We start from the raw sequence: 25,475 nt of genomic DNA on the forward strand, positions 1-25,475 counted from the left end.
AATTAAGCTCTTCTCATAGAAAATATGTATGATAAAAGATTTAATCATGTTGGCCACGTAAATCCTGCTTTAAAGTGACAAGGAAACAAAGAATTTAGGAGCGCTGTGTACTTTACTGCTGCATAAATTTGCCTGAACCACAGATGCTATTATCCAAGCACTTTAAAAATAATGAATTAGCCTTCTCCTCAGAGTGAGCCTTGTTTGCATATGATATGTTCAATCACTGCTGGCAGAAGCTGTGCTAGGAAGGCTTCACCAGTGCTTTTAGAGTAGAATCATGGTTCTATGCCTTGACACTTGTTTTTCAAGTGCTGAGTGAACGGGAAGGTTATCAACCTGCACAGATCTGTAGCTTGGTTTGTGTTTGCCAGAAAGCTTGAAGCTCTGCTTACCTCTCCATCTTTGGATTCCAGCCTGAGCTCTGTCCTGCACGTGGCCTTCAAGCTGCCGGCCTCAGCGTTGATCTCGATGCCCTTCGGAGCCTCCATCACCAGTGCGCGCGTGGGTGACTCCAGTCTGAAAGAGAAAAGGGCCTTACTGAGCCTCGTGGGCTGAGGATTCGCCTGTAGCCTTTGGCTGTGATCTTGAACAGTCTGAGTGCACACTGCAAGGCAGCCTGGCACCACCCGAAGTTCAGATTCACAGCTGGTTCAGTCAGCAGCAAGAAACCACGTGCAACCACAGAATCATAAAGGATGGAACATACCACTAAGATCACCTACTCCAACCCCAACCTGCTCCCACCATGCCCACTAACCCACGTTCCTCAGTGTGACATCCACCTTCTTCATGAATGCCTCCAGGGATGGTGACTCCACCACCTCCCTGGGCAGCCTGTGCCAATGCCGGACCACTGAAATCTTTCCTAATATCTAACCTGAATGTGGTAAAAGACTCTACAAATCCAATCTGCCAGCATTTCACATCAGCTTTGCTGAGCTGTAAATGCTGGAACGAGAAGCGAGGTGCAATAAAGCTTCTGCCGTGATTAACTCCCTCATGCAATGGCTTGGATTTGTAACTAATGAATACTAACGGGGGATATTAGCAAAGCAGGATAGCTACACAGAGAGCGCAAGCACTTTTCCTCCTCAAAGCACTGCTAAGCAGGAGCAAATTCATTCTCATGACTCCTTGTAACGTGAAATGTTTAAAGGTTTAATGACATAAGAAAATGGACAAAAGAAAAAGATGGAAATCCCCCACATTCCCAGTCTCCGGTGCTATGCTCACATTGCAGTGCTCACAGCAGCACCCTCCCCAGTGCTTTGACCCGTCCTAACTGTGGTTATGTGAGGGAGATCTGACAACCCCATTACAGCTCTGGCTAACACAGCCAAACCTTTTAGTTCAGGCAATTGAGGTTAATGCTCTAAGATCTGGAAGTGCAAGGTTCAGTCTTGCTGGCTGATTATTCATTCATAGGTCCTGTATTGTACTTGTCTCTTCTCTTCTTTATAAAACAGACTCTCATTACTTTCTGTATTGAAAATAACAATAAAAATACTTCTCCCTCTTTGGCAATTCCTCCTTGTTGACTTTATCACAGCTAATTTTCTGTACCATCAGCAAATCTCAACTGTGATCTCACCAAGCTGAAGCCAGAAGGACAACTTGAACAAAAGACCCTCTGCTTGGGGTGCTTTGGGCAGTGACCACAGTGACAAAACCAAAGCACGAGGCTGCATGCACCCACCCAGCTCTCCTGGGCATCTGTTAGGATCTGATTACATTACTGCAGCACTACTTCAGCTGTTTCTCTGCTCTTCATACACAATCATTTGTGCAAGACAGTGTATTCTTAAATGGACTCCTGCTGATACTGAGACAACATTATGAGAGACTGAGGGAGTTTGGCCGTATTTATTGCAGCCAGCAGTTCAATAAAGCAGAGGCACAGCTCCCTCTGTGTGGCACTTTCCAAGTTATGACCTTCCCTCTTGCAGGTGTCTTCACGCTGCAGGGTTTCAAACACCTTTCCCTTAAGAGCCCAAACTCATCCATGACTTCCTGGCTGACTCAACTCAATCTAAATCTCAGAGAAGTGAGGCACAGACAGTGAGCACAGCCTCATGGTTCGCATCCTCTGCACAACCATGCTGAGCTGCTTTTTGTTTGCTCTCCGGAGGGAAGTTACATCCCACATAAACCCTTCTTCTGATCCCTCTGCTGGTGTCAGCCCGTGGCTGTTCCCTGCACAAGGAACTGAAGGTTAAGGCAGCTGCTGCTACTCATTTTCATTTTCTTTTTCTTTTTCCTGATTGAATTGCAGATGGCATGGTGGAGAAAAAGACTGCAAAGAATGATTGACGTTAAATAGTGTTACCTCAAATAAGGACCTCTCTGACCTTCCAATTGCAATAACTGCCTTTCCAGTATCAGTTAGAATTCCTTTACGGTAAAAATAGTCAGAGCACGAAGCCTTAGCGCTCTGGTACATGCACTCTGGTGGCTTTCATTACAGTGGGTGAACGCACTGCTTGCCCCACATTTTCACTGGGCATTTCTGCCCCTTGCAGCTCTCACCTTTGGTGGCACAGCCCCCAGTGCTAAGGACCTTCCATGTGCACTCATCCCCTGGATCTCAGCTGTAGGATGCAGGCACATGTTGTGCCCCACTGCTGCTGCTCCAGAATCCTCCAGAGGAGAAGCAGATCCAGAACCAAGAAGGTCTTAAGTCACTGTGGCTACATTCACTAGAGGACATGCCTAAACCCCAGGACAACTGAGCTAATCTGAGGACAAAATAATTCCCGAGAGCCATGGCCAGGTGACTCTTCAGCTCTCTGACATCTCAGTGGTTTCAATTTCTTTCACACTGGCTGTCTCAAAACATTTGTTTATCTGTTAATCTTGTAGCTCTTCTGGCCAGGTGAAATAAACCTTCTAAGTGCAAAACACTGATCAGAGACCACAGTGCAAATGAACTCGGCTACAGCAGCAGCGCTCGATTGCTGCCCTTCATGAGAGCAGTCTCCCACTCCCAACCAGTGCTGTACTGGAGAGAGCTGAGGAACAGGGAATTGACAAATAGCTTCTCATGGTGGGGAATCATGGAATCACAGAATCCTAGAAACGTTTGAGTTGGAAGGGACTCCTAAAGGTCATCCAGTCCAACTCCGCTGCAACGGAGGGGACGTTCTACTTCCAGAACCTCCCTTATGCACACAAGTCCTCATAACATCAAACTCAGCTAAATTCCTGCTTTGAATAAACAAACAAACAACTAGAAGTTTATTAGACAACACTGCCTCCCAGTTTTATTCTCTTTTCATATCTAACAAAGGGCATGAGTTGTTCTCCATCCTCCACCCAGCGGAATCCTACATGCAGGAGAACAATATCTTCAAAACACTAATGATGTCCCATGCAATTTTCTACATATCCTAATCCCCACAAAGCTCTTGCACCATGGAGGCACATACATCCCTCTCAAACATCTCCTGATAGATTGCACCAGCACACAACACCAGGCTTCTGCTCTTTGCAGAACCACGTCTTTCTTAATATTAGCTGAGCCAAATCTACCTCTTTTTCTCCTAAATTACTGGCTCAGACAGTTGCAATCTTGCTGACATGCTGAATTAACCAAACCCCATCACTTTCATGTTACAAGTATCATTCTGAAGCCCAGGGCTTGTTTGTTTGTTTGTTTGTTTTTTTTAAGAACCTTATATTAACAGCAACAGGCAGCTCTTCCAGTGATGAGAATCCTGTGCTTGCAGCTCGTGTGGTTTTGCATTTGTATTGTGAGTTCAGAATTTTACTCTTCTTGCTGTCCTACACCTGTTTGACAATGGTATCACCTGTCTGCATGGGATGTTTGTCCCAGCTTATGGTACTGAAAGCAAGGACAAAAAGGTCCTGATAAAATTGTCTTTGCCATCAGAGGGGTATATGATTGTAAGGGGCTTAATTGGATTATTTTCTGTTTCCTGAATGAATCCCTGAGACACCTGTCTTTAAATCAGGAGCTGAAAAATCCATGCAAAGCCCCAGAAAGGAGTTGAGGAGTTTATGCTCTGGGAGCTTTGAGAAATGTTTACCAAATACTTTCATTTGAAGCAAGCATTTAAGAGACACTCTGCTTTTAAACCTAATTCTGTCTTCCAGAGCAGAACCAATTTGAAGACTAATAATGAAAGAAAATGATTTAGCGATGAACAGATAATTTGTTCAAAATCAACATTTGTTTTTCAGTAGGATACTCTGGAGCTTTTAGCAGGATTCACATCTCCTGGCTAGGTGTAAGCCCATACTTACAGCCGTAGGCTGCAAAGGTGGCTGCATGAATATAGATTGTTTCATTATTTGCTCCTGCTCTTGAATTTCCATCCCACCAATTGGCAGATAAGCTCTTTTTTATTGACCGTAGGTGCTGCTTATTTTTGCTCCACTGTCTTGAGGACCTCTCTGCCAGAGCTATGCAACTAGTAGAGGTTCGCTGCTATGCAGAGTTACACCCATTTCCAAACTTGATGAATTCCCAACTGAGATAAAATGACCCTGCCACTGCCAGAGAGTTGCTCCTGTCCTACTTATAGCCTCTTGTCTGGGTGATGACCATGGAAACCTTTCTTATAGCTCCCAGGTTGCCAAGCAAGCCAAAAATTTTCAAAGAAAGCAAGTAATGGGATTTTCAAAACTACTGAAGAAGCCCAAGATCCACTTACTACACCAGGTGTTGGGTACTTCTGAAAATCCCATTGAGTACCTAAATACCATAGCAAATCTGACCCTTAATCGTACTTAGTTCTGCAACAGAAGTAATAGCACTTCTGAGCTCCACAGGGAGAATGGAAAGGTAAATAGATGAGAGGTTGTGAAGCAGTTACATACTGTAATAACTGAGGTCAGGTAAGTACCATAGCCAAAGATGGATGGCAAATGGATACCTGATGTTCCCAGAACTCTGGTATTAAACTCTTACCTTCATCAAAAATACCGTTCCTCCCACTGAGCACACTCAGCCTGCACAGCAATGTGCAAGGCGATGAATGCAAAGGAAGCCTTTCTCCAGCTCACCATGCTTAATGGACAGTGCTAAATGTGTCTCTTAAGCCCTTTTACTCAAACGTACCACCAAAGCACTCTGATTTTAAAGAGCCGTAATGGCATATGTGCATCCCACAGTGAAGCCCACTCCTGCTACTGCTGAAAATCTTGTGTTCCTGGGAGCCAACAAGACAGCAAAACTTTTGGTGCCATTCCTCCTTGGTTTTGAAAACATCAGGAATAATTGGAAGGAGGTCAGCACTTGGGTTTGCATTGCAGTTCTGGTGAAATTCATTTGAAAGATCATTATTTACTCGGACTTCCAGTTTTCATTTCTTTCACCATAAACAGCCACATTAATCACCCCAGCAGCATGGATTATACTTCCTTCTCCCCTTCCTCAACCCCTCTGGAATAATCCATCTTCTGCCTTAGTATTATGAATGGATTTTGGAATTTGGGGTGAAAAGGATATACCAGATGTTAGGGCAGTACCACCAGCAGCTAGGGGCTGCTGATGTGCTTCCAATAAAATTGCTATCATTTCCTTAAAATAATAAAGGTCAATGTGAATAATTCCTGGGGAAAATACTCGCCAGAGTCCAGCACCAATGCAAACAAGACTTGCAGTTCGCTGGTAGAATAGAAGGAATGGCCTCGAGCTTCAGAAGTTCTTGTTCCCAACATGAGATTTTTCTGCATTAGGCACAAACTTCATTTACAGTGTGGAAATGGAAAGAGAAGTTTGCTCTCAGGAGGTGAGGAGCATATGATGCAGCAGTGTGGTAACATGAGCTAATTTAATTTTGCTTAGAAACCTCTGGACTGAGAATAGAGCATGTATTACTGCAGCTGTAGCCCATTATTTCTAATGACTCTAATTATTTCTTACGGTATCCATCTGACCAGCTATAAGATTTCACATTGAGCATAAAATTAGCCAATGTTACCACTGTGCCTGCTTACATCTCATACAATTGGTAAATTATGCTAGCAAGTAAATGTAGAGCTCCATCAATTTGCTGGTAATGAACCAGTATCTCAGGTTGAAATTTGCTTTCAGTTTTAACTCTCGTTTCAATGAAATCAATGGGATCATCCATTTCCAGTGACTTATACTTCTTACTCCATTATTTGTGTTATCTTACATAAATCCATTTATAGAATAAAACACAATAATTTACTCCTCATTAATTGGAAGGTAATTAGCTTTTACTGAAGAGCAAAGAAGCCATGCTTAATTTCCATTTCCAGAATGCTTTTAAACTTTTTTTTTTTTAATTGCCTTACGTGTGCTTGGAGTGAAAAGTTTGGGAGGAGGAAGAAGGACTGGGACTCATCTGGTCAAAACCTTAACTGAAGTTCAGCCAAATTCTTGTAATCTTACAAGGAGCAAAAGGCTCTGTCATGAGCAATACCCATCTGCCCTACATTTCTTTCCTACTGGAACGGACTGCTATTTCTTGAGAACAAAATGAGCTAAAATACGGCAATGGCAATGACACAAAGCTTAAGGTAAAACAGGAAAAGAGTGATAATAATAATAATAATAATGAGACCTAGCCTTGGAGTGACAGTTTAAAATAAAAACAGGAAAACAAAATCTCTCTCTCTCATTCCTAATCAAGATACCAAAATTTTGAGTAAATATGTTGCCACATATGGCACAGCAAGCACTCTGAAAGCTTACAGAAGATATCATCACTAATAATAAGATACGTATCCCCGTTATTTATTCCCTAGCATTGACATGAACCTTGTTTGCAATTACACTGTAATGAAGCACTCCAATTACTGTTTGAATGAGGACATCTGATTACAGTCTCAATCAACATAAATAAATCTTGCTTATGAAAGGTTTCCAGGGTATTTTCTTTAGCAACATTAATTACGGAAGTAAACAAGGATATATGATTATCATGGCACCCAATTGTAAATCCTGGCTTTAGCTGTAAACATTCCCTGGTTTGACAGCATGCATCACAATACAGTTTCCAGAGTCTATGCCGCAAATCTGTTAAATGACAATTCCAATGCAGCCTTACTCCGTAATAGATTTTTATGGCCATATCTAATTCCGAATAAGATCTAGATTCTTTCAGCTATCACCCACAAACTATGGTTAATTCCTAAGGAAAATCCAATTAAATCTGTCAGAGACCTGACAGGAGCAGAGGTCTAATGATGCCTTATTGGAAATCACAGTTTTCTAATTGAGCCAGAGATAAGTCCGGTTCAAATGGAAAAGAGGACAACAACTTCTCAGAGATGCTAAAGAGATTTTGTACAAAGCTGAGTGAAAAGAGAGAAGAAGGAACGGATAAAATAATGTCAATTACCCTTATGTATAAATTATGGATGAAATTTAGTATTTCCTTGGATTACGATGCTGGATGAACAGTCCTGCCTGGGATCTGCAGGCGCTGCAGTCCCTGATGAATGAATGTGTGTGGGAAACAATCCTCCCCTTTTGCCCAGCTACATCTATCAGTTCTGACTATTTCCCTCTGCAGTAACAGGAGCAGTTTGAAACCATTATAAAACAGGTCAAAGCCAGCATTAGGAAGATGCTTAGCTAATGTTGAAAGATTCGAATGGGTCTAGATAAATGAGAAACCAAAGGAGTCTGAAGGTGTGGCTCACAGGAGCCCACTGCTGCGTATTCAGAACACTAAAAGCAATAAAACCAGAAAAACATGGAGGAGTCAAAACACAATTGTGAATTCATTGTGAATATTTATCAAGTTGAAGCATGGGAATTGCTGAAGGAGATGAAGGAGTTGTAATTACATGGGTTGTCCTAAATGGTTTTTTTTTTTTTATTATTATTATTATTTTAGGTAATCTCTGGAACGGTATACAGGAAGAAAAATACAGTATTTAGAGGACAAAAAGAGAGACCAAATGGAAAAGATCAAATTACTCTAGAGAGAAAGATGTAGTGCGTAATACCATTGAGATCTGGTTTCATTATGAACTGGAGAAGTGGTGAAGGGTTGAGACTGTCAAAGAACAAAGTACGAGATTAATGTTTTATGAAGTAAAGGTATGGCTGAGAAAATTAAAATCATCTGGATAATTAAAAAATGCTGTTGCTTATAAATCAAGGAAGGAAATTATCATAGAAATTGGGAGACAGTCAAAAACGATGTGTGGTAAATACAGAAGCAGTTTAAGATGATGATGATGTGTTTTAGGGGCCAGGGAAGGGACTGAGGGATGCAAAATGAATTGTTCCTGTTTCAGTGATGACGGCAGCGCCGCTCTCCTCACCCGGTGGGCTGCGAGCAGATTGGTCTCGCTCTGAATCCCCACTGTGCCTGACAGACGTGAGCAGAGAGCTGTCTGCAGGATTCCCTCCTTCCTGCCGTGCTCAATCTTTCAGCCTTAATTGATGAGCTCCGACATCCAGAGCCGTTACAGGGCCAAGTGGTGGGAAACTGCCGCAAAACCAGGGCAACAGCAGAATCACAGAATCATAGAGGTTGGAAAAGACCACTGAGATCAACAAGTCCAACCTCAACCCACGCCCCACTGACCACGTCCCTCAGTACCACATCTCCACAGTTCTGGAACGCCTGCAGGGATGGTGACCCCACCATTTCCCTGGGCAGCTGTGCCAACATTTAACCACTTTTTCAAAGAAATCTTTCCTAAAAGTGGAATGGCCAGGGCTGCATCCAGAGCAGCACAGGATGCTGATGCCAGAGGCACAGTGCCTATTTCTCAAGGGAGAGGAGTTACCAGCTGGGAGCAAAGAAATGACTAATAAAACCACAGCAGTTGTAGGTGGGACTGAGGAGATTTAGCTGCACCACAGCCCTATTTATTAATATAATTCATGCCAGGAATCAACCATAGGAGACACCATGAGATAAAGAAGCAGAGAATCTGCTTTGGTTAGAGGAAAGGCAAGGGACAAATGTCTTTTTTTTTCTGGAATGGTAAAAGAGGGATAGTAAATGACATTATCACTGAGTGGTTGAGTAAGAACTGGTAACAAAACCACTGCTACTGGTGCCACTAGCTGGAACTTAACAGACTCTCATTTCTGTTACAGACATCTCACCACCATAGCCTCAGGAGCTAGATGTGCCCCAGCTACCCTGTAAAGCACCATCTTCTGTGCATTGGCTGTACCTTCTTATGTAACTTACTGCAGTAAAATAAAACAAATTGAAACAAAACAAATTCCTCCTCCTGTTGGGTGCATTAATGAGAACACTCATTTCACACATGGAGAAAAATAATTACTTTTTATGTTACTATAATTGCCTAAACCAGAAATGTGTTTTCCAGAAACAAAGGTTGGGCTGGTGTAAGTTTCTAATTACAGGTTGAAAGCTTCTAATTAAATGGCATTAATTGGAAGAAACCTTTTCAGACAGAATTACAGAAGAGGCTGCTAAGATTGGGTATTATTGTGACACACTGTCATCAAGCCAGGAATGAAATAAAGAAATAGAAACAGCCTGGTAGCTTCTCAAGCCACTGGCATAGCTTGCTGCCCAGTAGTGGGGTGTGCAGAGGCACACTGGCCTCAGACCTCCCATCTGTAGCTGAGGGGTGAGCAATACAGTGGCAGCCCAATTCTACCACCCTACAGGATTATGGTATGTTGGCATCAGTCAATGTGAATGGGCACAAGTGTTGCATCAGCTTTTGGAGCATGTAACAAAGTTTATGTTGGCTTCCGGATGGCTGCAGGAGGACAAATGCCAGCCGAGCTGGCGTAAAATTAGAAAATCCAATGGAAAGATAAAACTCGAGTCAGATAGAACTTGCTAGATTGACCCATTAAGTATTTATTAACCTAACATACATAGCGCTCTACTTCAGGGTGACTTTCCTGTGCAGTGAAGACAGCAAGATATCACTGAACAAATTTGGGCTAACTCTCTGCTACTTTCAAGGCTCGCTCTTTTGTCCTACTTCAGAAGACTGCATGAAGCAATTGTTTGTTTCTTAATCTCATTCTTTTTCAGGGTGTTGCATAATCCTGCTGAGCAGACCTGCATGTGGTCACTGGCAGAGAAATCACTTCCTCGTGATAATCCAAAGTACGTGGATGATACTGGCAGGGGTGCAGTGCTATGCAAATACTGCACTCACTATCATCAGTGGTTCGCATGAATTCTTCTACATCAGAACTGCTGTACGAACAGAAGAAAGGTTGCTGCAGATTTTCATTCAAAATTATTTTTCTGAAGTCTATCTATCATGGGATTTTTACTTGCCAGTTGGTCAAACTGAATGGAAGGGGTTGGGCAGATTAAATTCTCACGTGGGCAGTGCACAGGCTCAGACAATAGTGCTTCCTACAGGGATGGTTTACTTCTCCACTGCCTTGATGATTTATTCTGTTCCTTCTAAAAAGATTGGACTTACTTATTAAGTCACTTACAATGAGAAATATGGAGATACCAAAAGTAGAAAGGATTCAAAATGGTAGAATACCTGTTGGAAAACAGGTGTGTCTGTATGCATCACATACTTGGTGGTGGTATCCTTTGAAAGCATGCAGTGAATTCTGTAAGTGGATTTGAAGAGCTTATTTAGCATGACAAATTGGCTACAACCTGGTGGCTATTTCTGAAAATGCATTTATAGACCTTCCGACACTGATACTCCTGTGGTATATCCATTCATTGTACAGTCAATTTATAATGATTCCACCAAATTAAATCTTTATTAACAATCTTATTGACTCTGGCTTTGACTTTTGGTCCCCCCTTTAATTAACTGCAGTAATGAGACAAGCAATATCCAATGTAACAAGTGACCAAACATTTTGTTTTAAACCTGCAGTTTATTCCAAGCAACTTCACAAAAAATGAAGGCTGAATTGCTATTTGCTAAATGTCAATTTTCACACTCTGCTGAACCCTTTCTGAAGCTTGTCAACCACAAATCTGTAGTCATTTCCCCCCCCCTCTGATCAGAGCTATATAGAGCACGTAGCAGGTTTTCAGCAACTTTGTTTTTATGCAGAAGTACCATTTGCTGTCCCCAGTATACTTCACAAAATGGCAGACAGGCATAATTTGTACACCTAAAGGTATGCATATGCCAAAGTTGTGGCCTCTTTCACAATTTACACCAGGAATACAGTTTTATGACTGCATGCATAAGGTCTCAGCAATGACCCAAACTCAAATTACTTCACAGGAATACTGAACCATCCAGCTTTCTAGTGTGCTTGGCTTCAGCTCAAAAACGAGGGAGCTGTTTCACCCTTTGTGAGTCCCAGCAGATGGCTCATTCTCAGACTTGCTCCGTGATTAGAGGTGCTCCTCCTATCTGCAGGAGAAATTCCATGCCTTGCTGTCTGGCAGACACAAAGCAGCCCCACATAATCATGAGCATCCACACCCTTCCTTGTACAGGCAACCATGACCATGCATAGAGACACAGGACTTGGCTGTAGTGAAAAGAAATAACTATTACTGACTCAATACCATGGTGGAACAGTTCACCCAACTTCTCATGTACTGCTATTTGATAAAGTTAGGGAAGCAAAGTGGGTTCACAGAATACACTGTCTAGGTCAGGATACTGAGTGATGCAGATTAGTGGGCACGGTGGGGATGGCAAGACAGTTGGACCTGATGATCTTTGTGGTCTTTTCCAACCTTAGCAATTCTATCATTCTATACCACCACTGAACAGACAATAACCAGCATCTCTAGCATGATTTCCAGCATATAACAGCCTAGAAGTTAGTTGCTTATTCCTGTATTAAAACTAGCTAATCAGACAGCTGTCTTTGAGAAAAAAACAAGTTTTCCTGAGTATTCACTGATCTGTGATTGCTCTTCACATTATAGCACTGGTTCACAACCTGCTTTGATAATTTGGAAATTTTTCCTCTGTACAACCTATAACATCCAACAGAGAATACAAATACATGAAAAATGGACACACTTCCTCTGGAGGAATGCCAAGAAGTCAAGATTTCTGAGGACAGAAAAGGAGAGCAGGGACCAGCGCTCTGTGGGGCCAGTTCTGAGCTGCTAATGTTTGGGCACAGAGGAGTTAGTGGGGCAATCAGAGGGACAGGGGATATTTGAAATAGTTTTTCTCCCAGTTCTTTGAAAATCTTCAAGTCATTTGAGATTTACAGCTAATATCTTGTTTTTAAAGGAAAATAGGTTGGGAAATGGTGCAGAGAAGAAAACAAAGGGATTGTGGAGGTGGGTGGAGAGGGGAATGAACTAGAGATAGAAAGAGATCAGGCAATTAAAAAAAAGCCAACTTGCTGTAAAAGAGAGTACAGAGGTGTCTCCAAAGGGACTATTTAATTCTGAGAATAGGATGCTTTGCAAATTCTAAGCGTCAATTTATCTTTAGCTAAAAATGAAACTGATTTCTGTTTTTCTTTTGCATATAATCACTCCTGAGTACAACACGCATTTCAAGGTACAGTTTGGCAATTTTTCAAGAGAGATAGGCTGGACAGCATTTTTCTTAACTGGGAGACAGCCCGAACCTAGTGGCAGCAATTCAGTGGTTGGACTAGATGACCTTAGCATTCTTTTCCAACCTTAGTAATTCTATGATTCCCAATGGGAGATGACCATAACTGCAAGAATGCAGAGAAGCAACACCCCTGCCCTTCTCCATCTGTAACACATGGCTACTAGGAGCATCTCAAGAAGCTGCAATCCTTGCTCTTGGCCCTGCCAGCACCCATGCTGTAAATTACTGATCCTTGTCTTAATGTATAGAAAACAGTCCTCTTGCTTCTTGGCTCAACACAGCAAAAAGAAAGTGTTCAACATTTCTTGACTTTCATGAAGATCCTTCAATCCTTTCTTGGGCAAGTCCACATTTTCACACTCATAACCTCTTTTTAACCTCTCTTGTATGACCTTTTTTTCAGATAATGAAGGGACAATTATAGCTGCTAACAGAGTAGGTCAAGCAGAGATTAAATGAAAAGGATTAATAAAAATGAACTCAGTACACCTCAGTGTCATAATCTCTTCCTAGAAGAGGTTTTTAGCAGGGAATTTCATTTCCTTTTACTCTACGTTGTTTTCTGAAAAAGAGAGGCAGGCAGGTAGGAGGACTGGCTTTGTGGCTGAAGCATTGGAGTTCAATTTCCATCTCTGCCATGAACTGCCTTTGTGACCCTAGGTGAGCACACTCAGTGCTCCCTGGGGTTACTGCAGTATAAGAGCAGTGGGGATGGCTCAGGTCCAGGAAGAGTAATACACCCTCCTCCCCAAAACAGCAAAATGGCAGACAAGCAACTCCTTGCCCCTGATTTCTCCTAGTGCCCAAGCCAACGCATCTGAAAACTTTCTCATGGAAAGCACCACTTCCACTGCAGAGCATGGCCCTAAGCCACTGCCTCCACCAGGAGCTTCCCCAGATGGTCTTGTGGTGGGAATGGCCCCAGGTACAGAGACATAACCTGGCTGACTTCCCAAGTACTGCCTTTAAAAGAAGTCAATAGAGTTACCTTGGAAACATAACATGGGAAAGGCAATTGGATTCCAAACCTTAAGAACAACTTTAATTCTTTTGTCTGGCCTAAAAATACCCAGAAGAAATGTGGAAAAGAAAAAATAAATCATGGTCATTTAACCACCGTCAAAAACAACAATCAAAACTGTAAGGTGTATGGCTTTTTTTTTTTTTCCTCCAGAATTCTTTGTTTCTTCTCAATTGCCTGCACTATCATGCAGTCAAATTAACACTATATATTGATTGCATGCTTGGCAGGCAGCAGGAGAGAAAACAAACCAGGCAAGAACTTAATATCTGTTTGAGTTCCCTGAGTACATGTGGAATATGGACAGTCTTTTGTGATGGCCACCACTCTGCCAAAGCTTTTCTAGTGAAATTACTACTGCTGTTTCCATGGGTGTCAGTAAGCAAACACTGCCAGGAAGAAGTTAGGGTGTGCTTCTATCCTTCCAAGCAAAAGATATGATAGATGTCTTCCACCACCTGAAAGCGTCACTCCGGCAAGTTTCCAAACGTTACTTGCTTCCCATAGACAAAGAAGTTTTACCTGCTCAAGTTGGCACATCGCATCCCTCACACTGGAATATGCATGATTCAGCACTCCTTTCAACACCCCTATGTACCAGCAGGCAGGATCATTAATTCCCACTCCAGAATAGTGAACCTAGTCCTCATGTGGTGGACCCAAGGAAATGAGGACTTCTGAGTCACCTCCATGCACCATACGCGTGAGCCACATTTATCACTGGACCTTCCAAACCAAATCAGTACCTGATTTGGTACCATTGCTTGCAATGGTAAACACAATGCTAAACACAGATACTGAACTTCTGAGCCAAGGAAGGAGCTAGTCAGAAAATAGCAGGGAGGGTGGTAATTGAAATTTCCTTTCCTGTGTTTCAAGAAGGAACGTGTGACATCTGCAGTTATTCACATGCTACAGTATGGGCAGTCTGAGGAGTGCTGACTGGGGCCCATCACCGGTTGGGGAATTGCTATGGATTGGCTCCAACTTCACATATTTGGAGAGCTTCCCAAAGCTGATAGACACAAGTGAAGTGTTTCCTCTGTTCAGTTTCAGTGTCAGCTCTGGCAAAAATCTCCAGTGCTGATTGTCTGTGGAGGGTTACAAATTCCTTTATGTAATAAGCCTTTCAGAAAAATATCTGATATATTTAAAACACCTGGGCCATTAGAAAAGAGTGAGGATTTACAAATATGTTCACACACCTGCTGGCTGGTATTAAGAACTCTGATGTAGCATCTTCCTGCCCCCAGTGCACATGAACTGCACATAATTATATCTTCATGTAATATTTGCTGCTCAACCTTCTGGCCCAAGTGATTTTCATTCTGATGTAATTGACATACGGTCTGATTTTCAGTTGATCCTGTGTGGAACCCAGAGTTGGACTCAGTGATCCTTACGTGTCCCATCCAACTCAAGATGTTCTATACCACATCAGTGCTCAAGGGGAAGGAACCTACGCGATCCCCAGACTCAATCATCTCCAGCAATGGGGCACTGAGCTCCATCATGCAGTTCTCTCAGTAGAAGGGAGAAGGAAACAGTGTCCTCCACAGAACTTGGCCACTGCTAAAGAATTACATTTCTGTCCCTCAGATATTAAGTTCACCACAGTCCTTCCCTCCTAGCACCAATTCCCACGGTCCTTAATTTTTTTCCTGTTTATTATTGTAGAGTAAGCCACCATGTATAAGCAACATTTACTGTCACCCTAAATACAAGATTTGGAATTTCCAGTTTACCAGTAAGAGAAGTTCCCAGTACCCGAGATGCATCCCTGGGGACCCTGCAGGCCCTGACAGCATGCAGCTCCCCATTGGGTTTGTAGAGAGAAACCTGGGGCATATTTCATCCAGTGCTAGAGATACTGCCTACTCTCAGTATGTTCCCATAGATGACAGTATATGGAATATCTACCTCCTATAAAGGATATCCTTTATAAGGCAGTCACATCCTAACAGTCATGCTGCTTTAACTGTACTGCTCTACTTAGAGTTATAATGTGGGGAGAACTTAAAAAGACATAACTGGACAGGCCTGTTTTAATTGTTCCCACCAGACCTGTGCTCCATGACCTTGGACATCTATAGAGCCATAAATATGAGCTTTGATTGCTGTTCCCATAGTGACTGGCAGGAAGAACACACCAGAGGCTGGACTGGGACTGCTTCAAGCAGGCAAGCATCTACTAGAAATTATTAAGTTCAGAAGCTCTGGGGACACAAATGTCAGTGCAGGCCAGTCAACCTGGAAGATAAACACTGCTGGGCACTACGGAAAAGGTTGTTATATGTGTGTTTGCTAAGAAAGTGGAGTTGGCTGCACTACAGGCATGTGGCCTGCAAATGAGCCCCCTTCTGAGGGAGATTTACTGGTCCTTTCTATTGCTGGAGATGAGAAAACTACTGGTTGCGACTTCTGTGCTGTGCACATTTACTGCTGAGGAACAGCCACCAGCCCTTGGGCTCAGCTGCACTCCTAGGGCATTCTGTACCCAGTGCTGCCAAAGGCTTTGTGTGGGAATGGCACACTTTTGGCACCCTGCTCTGAAAGAGTAAAGCCCTGGTGGATGCACTCAGGCAGAAATGCAGCTTGTCCTGCAGCTGTGTCACCCAGCTCTTGCTCTCTCTGTGATTTAGAAATAGAATTCTAAAAGCTCTAAACTCCCCTATTTCAATGTAAAAAAATGGTAGTTTCTGAAAAAAAAAGGCACAGACACATACTGAGTATGTATAAAAGAAGCTCAGGAATATGTATATTAGCTGAGCGCACAGCAGGAAAAGTATAGTGGTGCTAATGGCAAAGCTGCCAGTATATCTGAGTGCTGCACTCACTGCCTGTCCACACACTGCTGGGCTCTGAGCTATATGCAGCTGCGTCAGCTCGCTGGCCATTGGGGGCTGGTACATCACTGAAGGAGGGAATTTCCATCTGGTCAAATCCGGCACTGCCCATAGATCACTCCAAGTTATAAGCCTATAAAGCCAAACAGCCTCAACATCTTCATGAGTGTATTACAATTTGACACTGAAAATATGGTGTGCCACTGTAGTTGTTCTAGCATGCAAGATAAAGCTACAGTTATTCAGCTGGATAGTGATACTGAATCTATTCTGTCTATACAACTTGTATACTACCCAAAGTCTCCAGCTTATATACTTTAAACTCTTCAGAAACTACTAATGCTGTAACTTTAATGCCAAGATAAACCAGATAAGCCTGTAAAGAATAAGCACAAGGCATCACTTCTCCCTTTCTATTCCTCTTTGTGACTTATTCACATAGTTCTGTAAAAATAAAATGAACAACCGAAAGAAACCAATGGTAATTCTAACATGCTTTGAAAATGAGGTGATCTCTTAACAGAAGGAGCTCAGTGACGTGGCCCAGGGAGACACCATTCCATTCTCATGCAGTGACCAATTATCCATACCATGGCCTAGACTAGGAAAGCCACTACAGGAACAGATATGTTTTGCTTCACACAGAAACAGAACTAGCATCCAGATAGAAGAAAGCTTTCTCAAAGAGGTGATTATGAAAGCAACACCTTTTGGTATTGCTCAGACACCTGGACATATTGCAGCCCTCAGAGAAACACTTTTAATAGAATCAAAGAAGCTGGAAAAGACCTCTGAGGTCACCAGGTCCAAACCCAACCCATCCCACCATGCCCACTGACCGTGTCCCTCAGTGTCACATCCCCACGATTCTCAAATGCCTCCAGGGCCGGAACAGTGACCCCCCTGAGTCAGTACACCATCAATCCTTCAGATAAGGAACTGTTCCTCACTTCCAACCTGAACATCCCTCGGCAATAATAATATGTATCAGAGAACTTCAGCCTGCAGAACTCCCATTGCATTGACACTGCTTCCCCTTTCACAGCACATCAGTTCACAAAGTATGATGCAGCATCAGTGAAAGTGTCTATGTATTTATTAGAGGTTACAGCATAAAATATGCAGGCACCTTGAAATGTATCTCAGACTGCGACAGCAGACAGAGTGACTGAATGCATGTCAGGGGTTTATGATGAACTCTGAAGCATCTTCATTTCAGAGGAAATATCCTTTTATATGGGCATCTTTTATTGCTTGATTTATTCTTTCTATCTGTAACTAACCTCTAGACTCAAAGATTTAGCCTCCTGGTGTGATGTTGCTTGAATGCCATGAATCTCAGAGCTGTGCAAAACACTGTCAAAGTCATTGTTTGGTCCTCCCCCACTGTTCAGAACAGTGCCAATGGAGGGAGAGATCAAACTGAACTAGGAACCCATCAAATTGAGATATTTAGTGGGAGTGTATGTGCATCGCTACCTCATGACCTACATGGATACTTAGAGGCAAAGTATTGCTTGCAGGATGCAGTCATGTAACACTAACACCAAACCCACATAGGTGGTCCCACATTACCAAAGTTTCTGTACTTTTAAAAACAGTTAGGGAATAAAGCCAGTGCTTGCATTATGAAATACACCTAAAGGTTTGGATCTGGGGAGGAGTGAAGACACAGTGCTGGAACCTGCCCAGCAAAGCACACTCAGGATTGGCTTTCTCACTCTGCTTCCCCACAGTTCCTCCTGACCCACAGGAACAAGAATTGATCACCTGGTATGGAGCATCTGGAGGGTTTAGACAGGAAGCTCATGAAAGACTTAGCTCTTGTACCTACAAAGGATCTGCCAGAAGTATCATCTGTAGTTATTAAGAGGTATATAAACCAGGCAAAAAGTCACAGGTGATCCTTCTGGAAGCACTTGGGTTTCCAAAAGGAAATTCTTCAGGTTTACATAAAAGCTGCCATCTTTTCAACACAGATGCTCAGCTGATTCAAGTATGATGGGCTGTTTTCCTAAGGAGACTTTTAATCACAACATGAATTTATTACAAACCATCTCACATGCACACGTTTCTCACTCAATCACACCTCGTGGGTCATAACAGAGAATTTCATTTCATGAACCTTAGGAAGCAATTACAATCTTTAACCTCTGGCACTGTGTGAGAAGATACTGCATATTTTCTATCAAAATGAACAGTTCTAATAACCTTCCATTAATATCGATTAAATTTAAGACACCAAACTCTCAAAAAGATAAAGTGCCATTTTACTTCTATCTTTTAAAACGTTAGTACTTAAGGAAGTGGACAGGACACGACATTTTTATCACTACCACACAGTTCAGCACTAGCAGCACAAACTCTGTCTTGCTTTCTGCCCTTATTAAATATAAGCAGATTTTCTCTGAGTTCACTGGCAGGGAACATCTCCTTACAGCAGCACATCCCCTCATTATCCAGCCTTCTTAGCTGTTGTCAAATGCACCAGGAAGCCATTTCCCCTCTGCTTTACAATCTCTTTTATGATCCTTGATGGTGTAAGTTTTGGGGTTCTCTGGTTTACTTTCTTTCTTGATTCCCCAGTGTCGCTTTATGACATGCCCTCATCCAGCCTTCCCATGCCCATCCTTAACAACATGAAACCAGAGGAAGAGAATGTGTTTCAGTATTGTGAAATGCAAGAGAGAACCCATGAACCAAGGTCAATTCTAAACAACAGACAGAATTGCAGCTGAGATGCAGAAGTTCCAGCTGCTGAAATAGCTGCTGAGTCCACGCAGCCTGACCCGTATTTGTGTCAGTTGAACCCAGGGGAAAAGCCCCTCTTTTTCCCCACAGCCACTGCCCACACTCTGAGAAATGTGTTCCTCTCCTCTGGGGAACTGAACTGTGTTTCTCAAAGTGTTTTTCAGGCTCTCTAAGAGGCACTCACCTGCTTTTTGGCTTTTATTGGGTCATAATCACATTTCTGCTTCCTCATTTCCTGCACAGATCCAAAGCAACACACAGCACCGGGAAACACACTGTTTATAATTTTGACTTTTTCTATCCAAGGACACCAAGTCCTTGTGCAGCTGGAGTGAAACACTGCACTATTTTACTTGCCAGCAAAGCCATGTGCATATATTGTTTAATACATTTAGAGCAGCCACATCAGCTGATGGAATAAATAGCGACTGCCATTTTGCCTTCCCACCTTTGACACAATGCTTTCACATATTTGGCATCCAAGAACTGTTGCTTTTTCCTCAGCTGCTCACACCATTCCCAACCGAGCTGGGAATGGTCAGCTTCAGAAGTGTTAGCAGGATCTGGGAATCAGATGGTGAATCAGATGGCCTGAGAGCTTGCTCAGGATGGGCCAACTGGCCACCAAGACTAGCTTTGTAAGGGATTCTGTTTTCTGATCTGAATCTGCACATGAATTTCCAACTCTGGCCCATGGGAGTTGCCATGGTTTGCCTAAACAGTGGCCTTCAATGCAACACCCCTTATGAATTGCAACGATGATATGGCAATGACTTCTGACAGTGCCCTGCAGAATGCAAACCAAGCCCCCTTCTTGGTCTGGTACTGTTCTGCCACCTAAGGGATGCAGGTTTGACTGTTGAGTCACGTCTAGAGATGGGTTCTCATGACTTCAAATTCCAAGGAGTGTCATTCCTCGAGTGTGACCTCAGTGATGCCACTTGGAAGGAAATTATTATACAAACTGCCAGAGGTGCCACAGAAGCCCATGGGATAAAGCTATACTGCAACATAAAGGATGGATTTATATAAAACAGAAGGAACAGGGCAGCAGCAGCCACCACACATTCAAAGGATAAAATCAAGTTGTGAAGTAACTGCACAGCCACCCTTCTTAGCCTAGAGAAAACAGCTCTATTCCATGTGACACAAATTTGGACTAAAGATTCTCCAGGCATGGTGAATATTTATGACTCTCTCTTAATAAGATACAAAGCACTGCTTTCAAAAGCAAGAGTCTCATTACAGTTAGAAATACATTTGTCTCCTCTGTAATATGGCTACACAACCGCTATCGGTTCCTGTCTGAAGCACAATTAATGCTTTTGTAAAAGTGCCCTTTTCAACCACGATGGACTCGTACAGCTCAAAGCACCTCACTCACACTCAGTAATAACTACGATTGCCTCAATACAGCTGAGCTCAGGCATGAGCAGTAAGCAAAAGGAAACAAAACCCTGAGGAACTTCTCACTTGGGTAGGAAAACATCTGAACTGCCCCTTCCCTATTTTGCTCAGGTTAATGAGAAGTCTGCATTAAGCACTCAGGTTTGAGGAAGTTGGTTCACAAGCACAGCAGCCAAACCCTGCCTGCTGTTCCCATGCTATGCTCACAGTGCTGCAGGCACTGACATGCAAAACCTCAGCAGGGAGATTACCCTTCTTAAAGGCAAGGACTGAGCACTGAGTGCAGTACCTATATTCAGCCTACTTTGCTCTTCACTTCAGGTTTTAGAAATGCAAGATACACAGCTGGAGGGAAATATAAAGAGACAGAAATATTAAAGAAAGCCAGATATTATTCTACCGAAATGCAAACATGGTGCTCAGTGGATTGAATTCCTCTCATTTATTTAAGGTAAGAACTACATTTCAAGGAAAATCTGAGATATTCAGCCATTTTGAACATGAATACATCCTAATAACACACAATTTTCAAAGGAATTAAACAGAAGATCAAGACCACAGGTCGGTAAGGTGCTTCGTTTGCCTCTTCTCTACTTCTGCATTTCATGTTCACTACCCTTGGTACAAATAGCTCTTTATCAAGTGCAAATGTTACAATAAACCAACAGTTACTGAGACCCTCACGAAGCATTACCAATCATAGAAACACAGAATCATTTGAGTAGGAGGGGACCCTGAAAGGCTGCCTGATCCAAATCCCCTACAACAAACAGGGACACCCACAGCTCCACCAGGTGCTCAGAGCCCCACCAGCCTGACCATGAGTGTCTGCAGGGATGGGGCATCCATCATCTCTCTGCACAACCTGTTCCAAATGCCACATCTCACAGCAGCACACCATCCCTCAGCTACCCCACAAGGACACAGAGCTGAGAGGGCTCTGCTGCAAGGAAAACGTGTTGCCCAGCTTGCAGTGAAACAAATGCTGACCTACCAGCTCTTCTCTCTAGACAGTTGTCTAATGATTGCTTTAAGGATGCTTATGGCTGCTGTTAGTCAATAACCTGCAGATCCCATTACAGTCTACACCACAAAAATAGTCCTCAGAGCCCACAGACCTGACGCTCCTCCTAGGCACAAGCAATAAGTTATGCCACTCCTGAACATGGTAGCTCTGCTTAATCATTAACAAAATATAAACATCTGTGTTATAGAAGCTAGGGGGTGTTTTTATTATTTTCTCTTCCAAAACGCATCACCTCGGGGAGCAGACTGAACTACCAGACAGATACATCATGTTAGCTGTGTGCTGCCACATCCTTTTAATCAGAGCGTCATCGATACTTTGTATTATATGAATAGCTGATTAGTTTCTCAACTTATTTCCACAGATGTCATTGCAAAAATCTATCTGAGGAATGTCATCTGCACTTGAGAGAAGGACAAGCATTGTAATTAAGTATTAAGCCATTTCACCAGTATGAGTCTGACGTGAAGTGTGAAATGGCTATTTTTCACATTTTTAAGACCCCACATTTATTAGCATCTATTTTCTACCCAAGGTTAGCAGCATGCTGCACTGAGTTAAAAAAAACAAAACAAAACAGCTTACATTTGTGTTGTTCAAATGGATGTCTGTGTCTATCTGACTGTACACAGTTGCTAACACCCATTGGGCTTCTCTCAGGTCCCAGAGGACTTCTGGCCTGCACACCTTTGTGAGCAGCACTCGAAGGGATGCTCTGATTACAGAACAAGTGATACCCTGCTGCTGAAATGTAATGGCAATCACAGGTGTAACGCACCTTGGCAGGACATTGATCCTGTATACACAAAAGATATTCAGCCCGAGATAGCAAGCAGGATTGATGATTAATATCTCCCAGTAAAAGATTTTGTTTGAATTAGGAAACACTAGCAGAATAAATGCAGAAAACAGATAATGATCCAACCTGCACTGCTGTATGCAGGGGCCAGGAGAAATTTCCCTGGTCTCGGAGTAGAGTAAGTCAATGAGCACACACTTGCTATTTTGCTGCTCAATTATATACATAAGGAGAAGAATCTTGTGCATCCTCCAGCCAAAAACAAACAAACAAAAAAAAAACAAGAGAGATTTCCACTGCTCTGTACTTTATATACTACACCATTTGGCAGCAGTTTAATTTAGAAGTCTGCCCCTTCCTGCCCTATTCTCGCACTTCTGCTTTCACTTATGGGCCATGTAGCTCTGGAAGACACTCCTGCTCCCACATACCTGCACTTCCACATTGGTGCATCCAAAAAGAGTCCCACAGCCGACCACAGGGGTTCAATCACAAAGTCCAGCTACTTTTTTTTTCCCCCTTAGTTTGAGCCTATCTCACTTTTTACTCCAGCAATCAAAACACCTTTATGCTAAACTCACCTTCCTGCCAAGATGGCCTTCACTGTCCATTAGCCCTCCTTGAAGAGGACCTGCCTGTCAATGGGCAGCTCCTGTTAGCAGCACAGTGTACAGGGCCATGCCATGATTTATACAGCTGGGATAAGTCAGCAAAGCTCTGTCAGTGCCTCTGTCATTTGCCAGGTGTGTGCCTCCTGATTATCTGATCCATATCTAGGCATCACCTGCTAAAAACAGGGAAGAAAAGAACACTAGGAGCTAAATCCCCCATCTTGTGCTGGGGGGAAAAGGGCAGTAGCCATTAAGAGCAGATATGCTGTAGCAATTAGAGGGAGCAGCAAGTCTCCTCTGCAACAGTTCTATTTTAACAGATGGAAAACACCTGCAATCATCTGCCTCCTTAGCCCCAAGCCTTCTATTAAACGCATTGTGTGAAGTGCTCAATATATCATCCATAAGAAGCCTTCCGGAAAGACTCCCTTTGACCTGGGAGGGCTGTGGTTTGTCTGCTCTAACAGACGAACGGCCAGCAGCAAGAAGGCATGTCAACAGCAGGAAAGGCCACAGCAAAGCAGCTGTGAAATCATCACGAGTTCTGCTCTGAAATAGCCTCATTCAACATTAAGTGCTTCAGGAAATGTTATCTGCCATGAGAAAATTATCAGATCACGCGTGGAAACCTAGATTAGCACATCAGGAGCAATGAGGACTTCTACCCCTCAACCAAATCTCATAAGGGTCCACTCAAACTAGCCTGAAGTTTAGAAACTAGGAACCTCTTCTCTCATTCCAGTTGTGCACTCACAGGCAGGCACTGACTTGGTGGGGACAGTTCTAGGAACCCTGCCCTTGTAAATCACTACTATGTTTTGTTACAAAACATGGAAAATAATGCCCATGTCAAGGCAAAAGCACATTGCCTTTAAGCTGGTAGAACTCTACCAAAATTATTAGGTTCACGCTAGCAAAATAGAGAAAAGCACAATTATTGTAATGCTATAACATGATGGAAAGTACAGCAATAATAGGAGAGAGGCACAACTCTGGGCTACAGCAAATAAGAACCAGACCAAATGCAGCAGCCATAGATGCAGAAACATAGGAAGAAAAACTACTTACCTTCAGAAAGCCTAAGGCAGGCAGGGATCTCCTGCAAAATCCCCTTGCTTCCCCTGCCAACCCTTAAATGAGGTCTGGGAAGGGCTGGATCCTGGCTCCACCCCTTCCAATCACTCAGCTGCATTGCATACACCTGGGCACCTCTGGGTTGGCCCTGCCTTCCCACCAGGTGCTCCATCACTGCTTCAAGCCGTGACTCAGCATTTCTGCTGCAGCACCCTTACCAGCAAATCAATCTGAAAACAACACCAGTAGTTATAAAGCTAAATTGACCATTTTTTTCCCTTGCTGCCACTTCACAGGAATTCCCAGTGTTTGCTATAAGCTAAACTATGTTTCAAGGTGACATGCTACTCTTCACAAATGACATCCATTTCCCACCAAACACTTCCTCTTTTATACAACTGAATTTTTGTGTTTCCTCTAATTTTTGTTCCTTTGATCTTCGTGAATGTAATGGCTTTCAGACAGAAACTTTATTTGTGTTTGTTCTCATTGAGAATGTCTCTGCTGCTCTATGAAGCACAGCTGAGAGAAACCTTAATTCGGTAAGAATTATTATTTTACAGAAAGAGTATTGTTGCATTAGCTAAGCACTGTATTTAAATTGCTTTTTGGTACAATGGGTCTCACTTGGACTATTTGGATAGTTCAATAGTGTACATGGTAAGGTAAAATTGCACTAATAAAATCAAACTGCAAGTGCATTTCATCTGTTATTTGGTACTTCCAGTGCTTCATAATTAACTTTGGTCAAAAATTACCCCTTTAAGCCCAAGAGATTAATTCTCCCTTAACTATATTTGCGTATAACAGGAAAAACAATCATCCCTTGGTTTCCCAGCCTTGGATGAGCAGTTTACGGTATTTTTTAACCTACAATAACTGTGGATGAATTCCAGGTCTGTGATTGCCGCTTATAAAGTGAATTTCATGCTGATTTCTTTTTATTTAACTCCAGGAACACAAACACCCTAAACCAGAATTTCAGCAACATACTCACAATGCTTGGCCTAGCACAGTCTGGCTATGAGGGAGATCCCTATGCTAGGTCTGAACAAGGCAGTTTGGGTTGAGGAAGCACATCATTGGTGTCCCAACAACAAGGGTCTGCCAAGCCCAGCGACAGGTGCTCTTGTACAGCACCTGTTCAGCCTACACCCTTCCTGCACGTAGTAGTTTAACATCCTTTTGATACTTTTTTTTTTATATTGGACCACTCACAGTTTCATTATGCTTCCACCTCCAATTATTTTCCTTCACCGCCACTCATCAGCTGGTCTAGCCCTTATCCCTCTCCTTGAAGGATGTCTCAGTGGCAGTGAAGGCACTGATCTTGTGATTGTCAGACAGTTTCTGTTACTCTCCTTAACATATATTGCCCTCTTGAAAGAAGACAAATGAGGAAGCCTGGTGATTTCTGTCAGTGTCAAGGAGAGGCTCTCAAGACACGCTCTTAGCAAGTTAC

At 42.8% G+C, this 25,475-nt stretch overlaps 1 protein-coding gene and 1 long non-coding RNA gene across 14 annotated transcripts in view; both read right to left on the reverse strand.

Annotated features, from left to right (window-relative positions):
• Positions 1-25,475, reverse strand: part of SGCD (sarcoglycan delta) — a 358,597-nt gene that overhangs the window by 53,227 nt on the left and 279,895 nt on the right. For all 13 annotated transcript variants that reach the window (XM_040647163.2, XM_040647162.2, XM_040647165.2 and 10 more), the window contains one exon: positions 396-519. In XM_040647163.2, the coding sequence (XP_040503097.1) occupies positions 396-519 (124 nt within the window). The remainder of the gene's footprint in view (positions 1-395; positions 520-25,475) is intronic.
• LOC100857665 lies at positions 10,672-24,042 on the reverse strand. Its single transcript, XR_140251.6, has 2 exons — positions 24,008-24,042; positions 10,672-11,419 (listed from the first exon to the last, which is right to left on the reverse strand). It is a non-coding gene; the product is annotated as an uncharacterized LOC100857665 (long non-coding RNA).

This window comes from Gallus gallus, chromosome 13, assembly GCF_016699485.2.
Source record: "Gallus gallus isolate bGalGal1 chromosome 13, bGalGal1.mat.broiler.GRCg7b, whole genome shotgun sequence".
Lineage (NCBI taxonomy): Eukaryota > Metazoa > Chordata > Aves > Galliformes > Phasianidae > Gallus > Gallus gallus.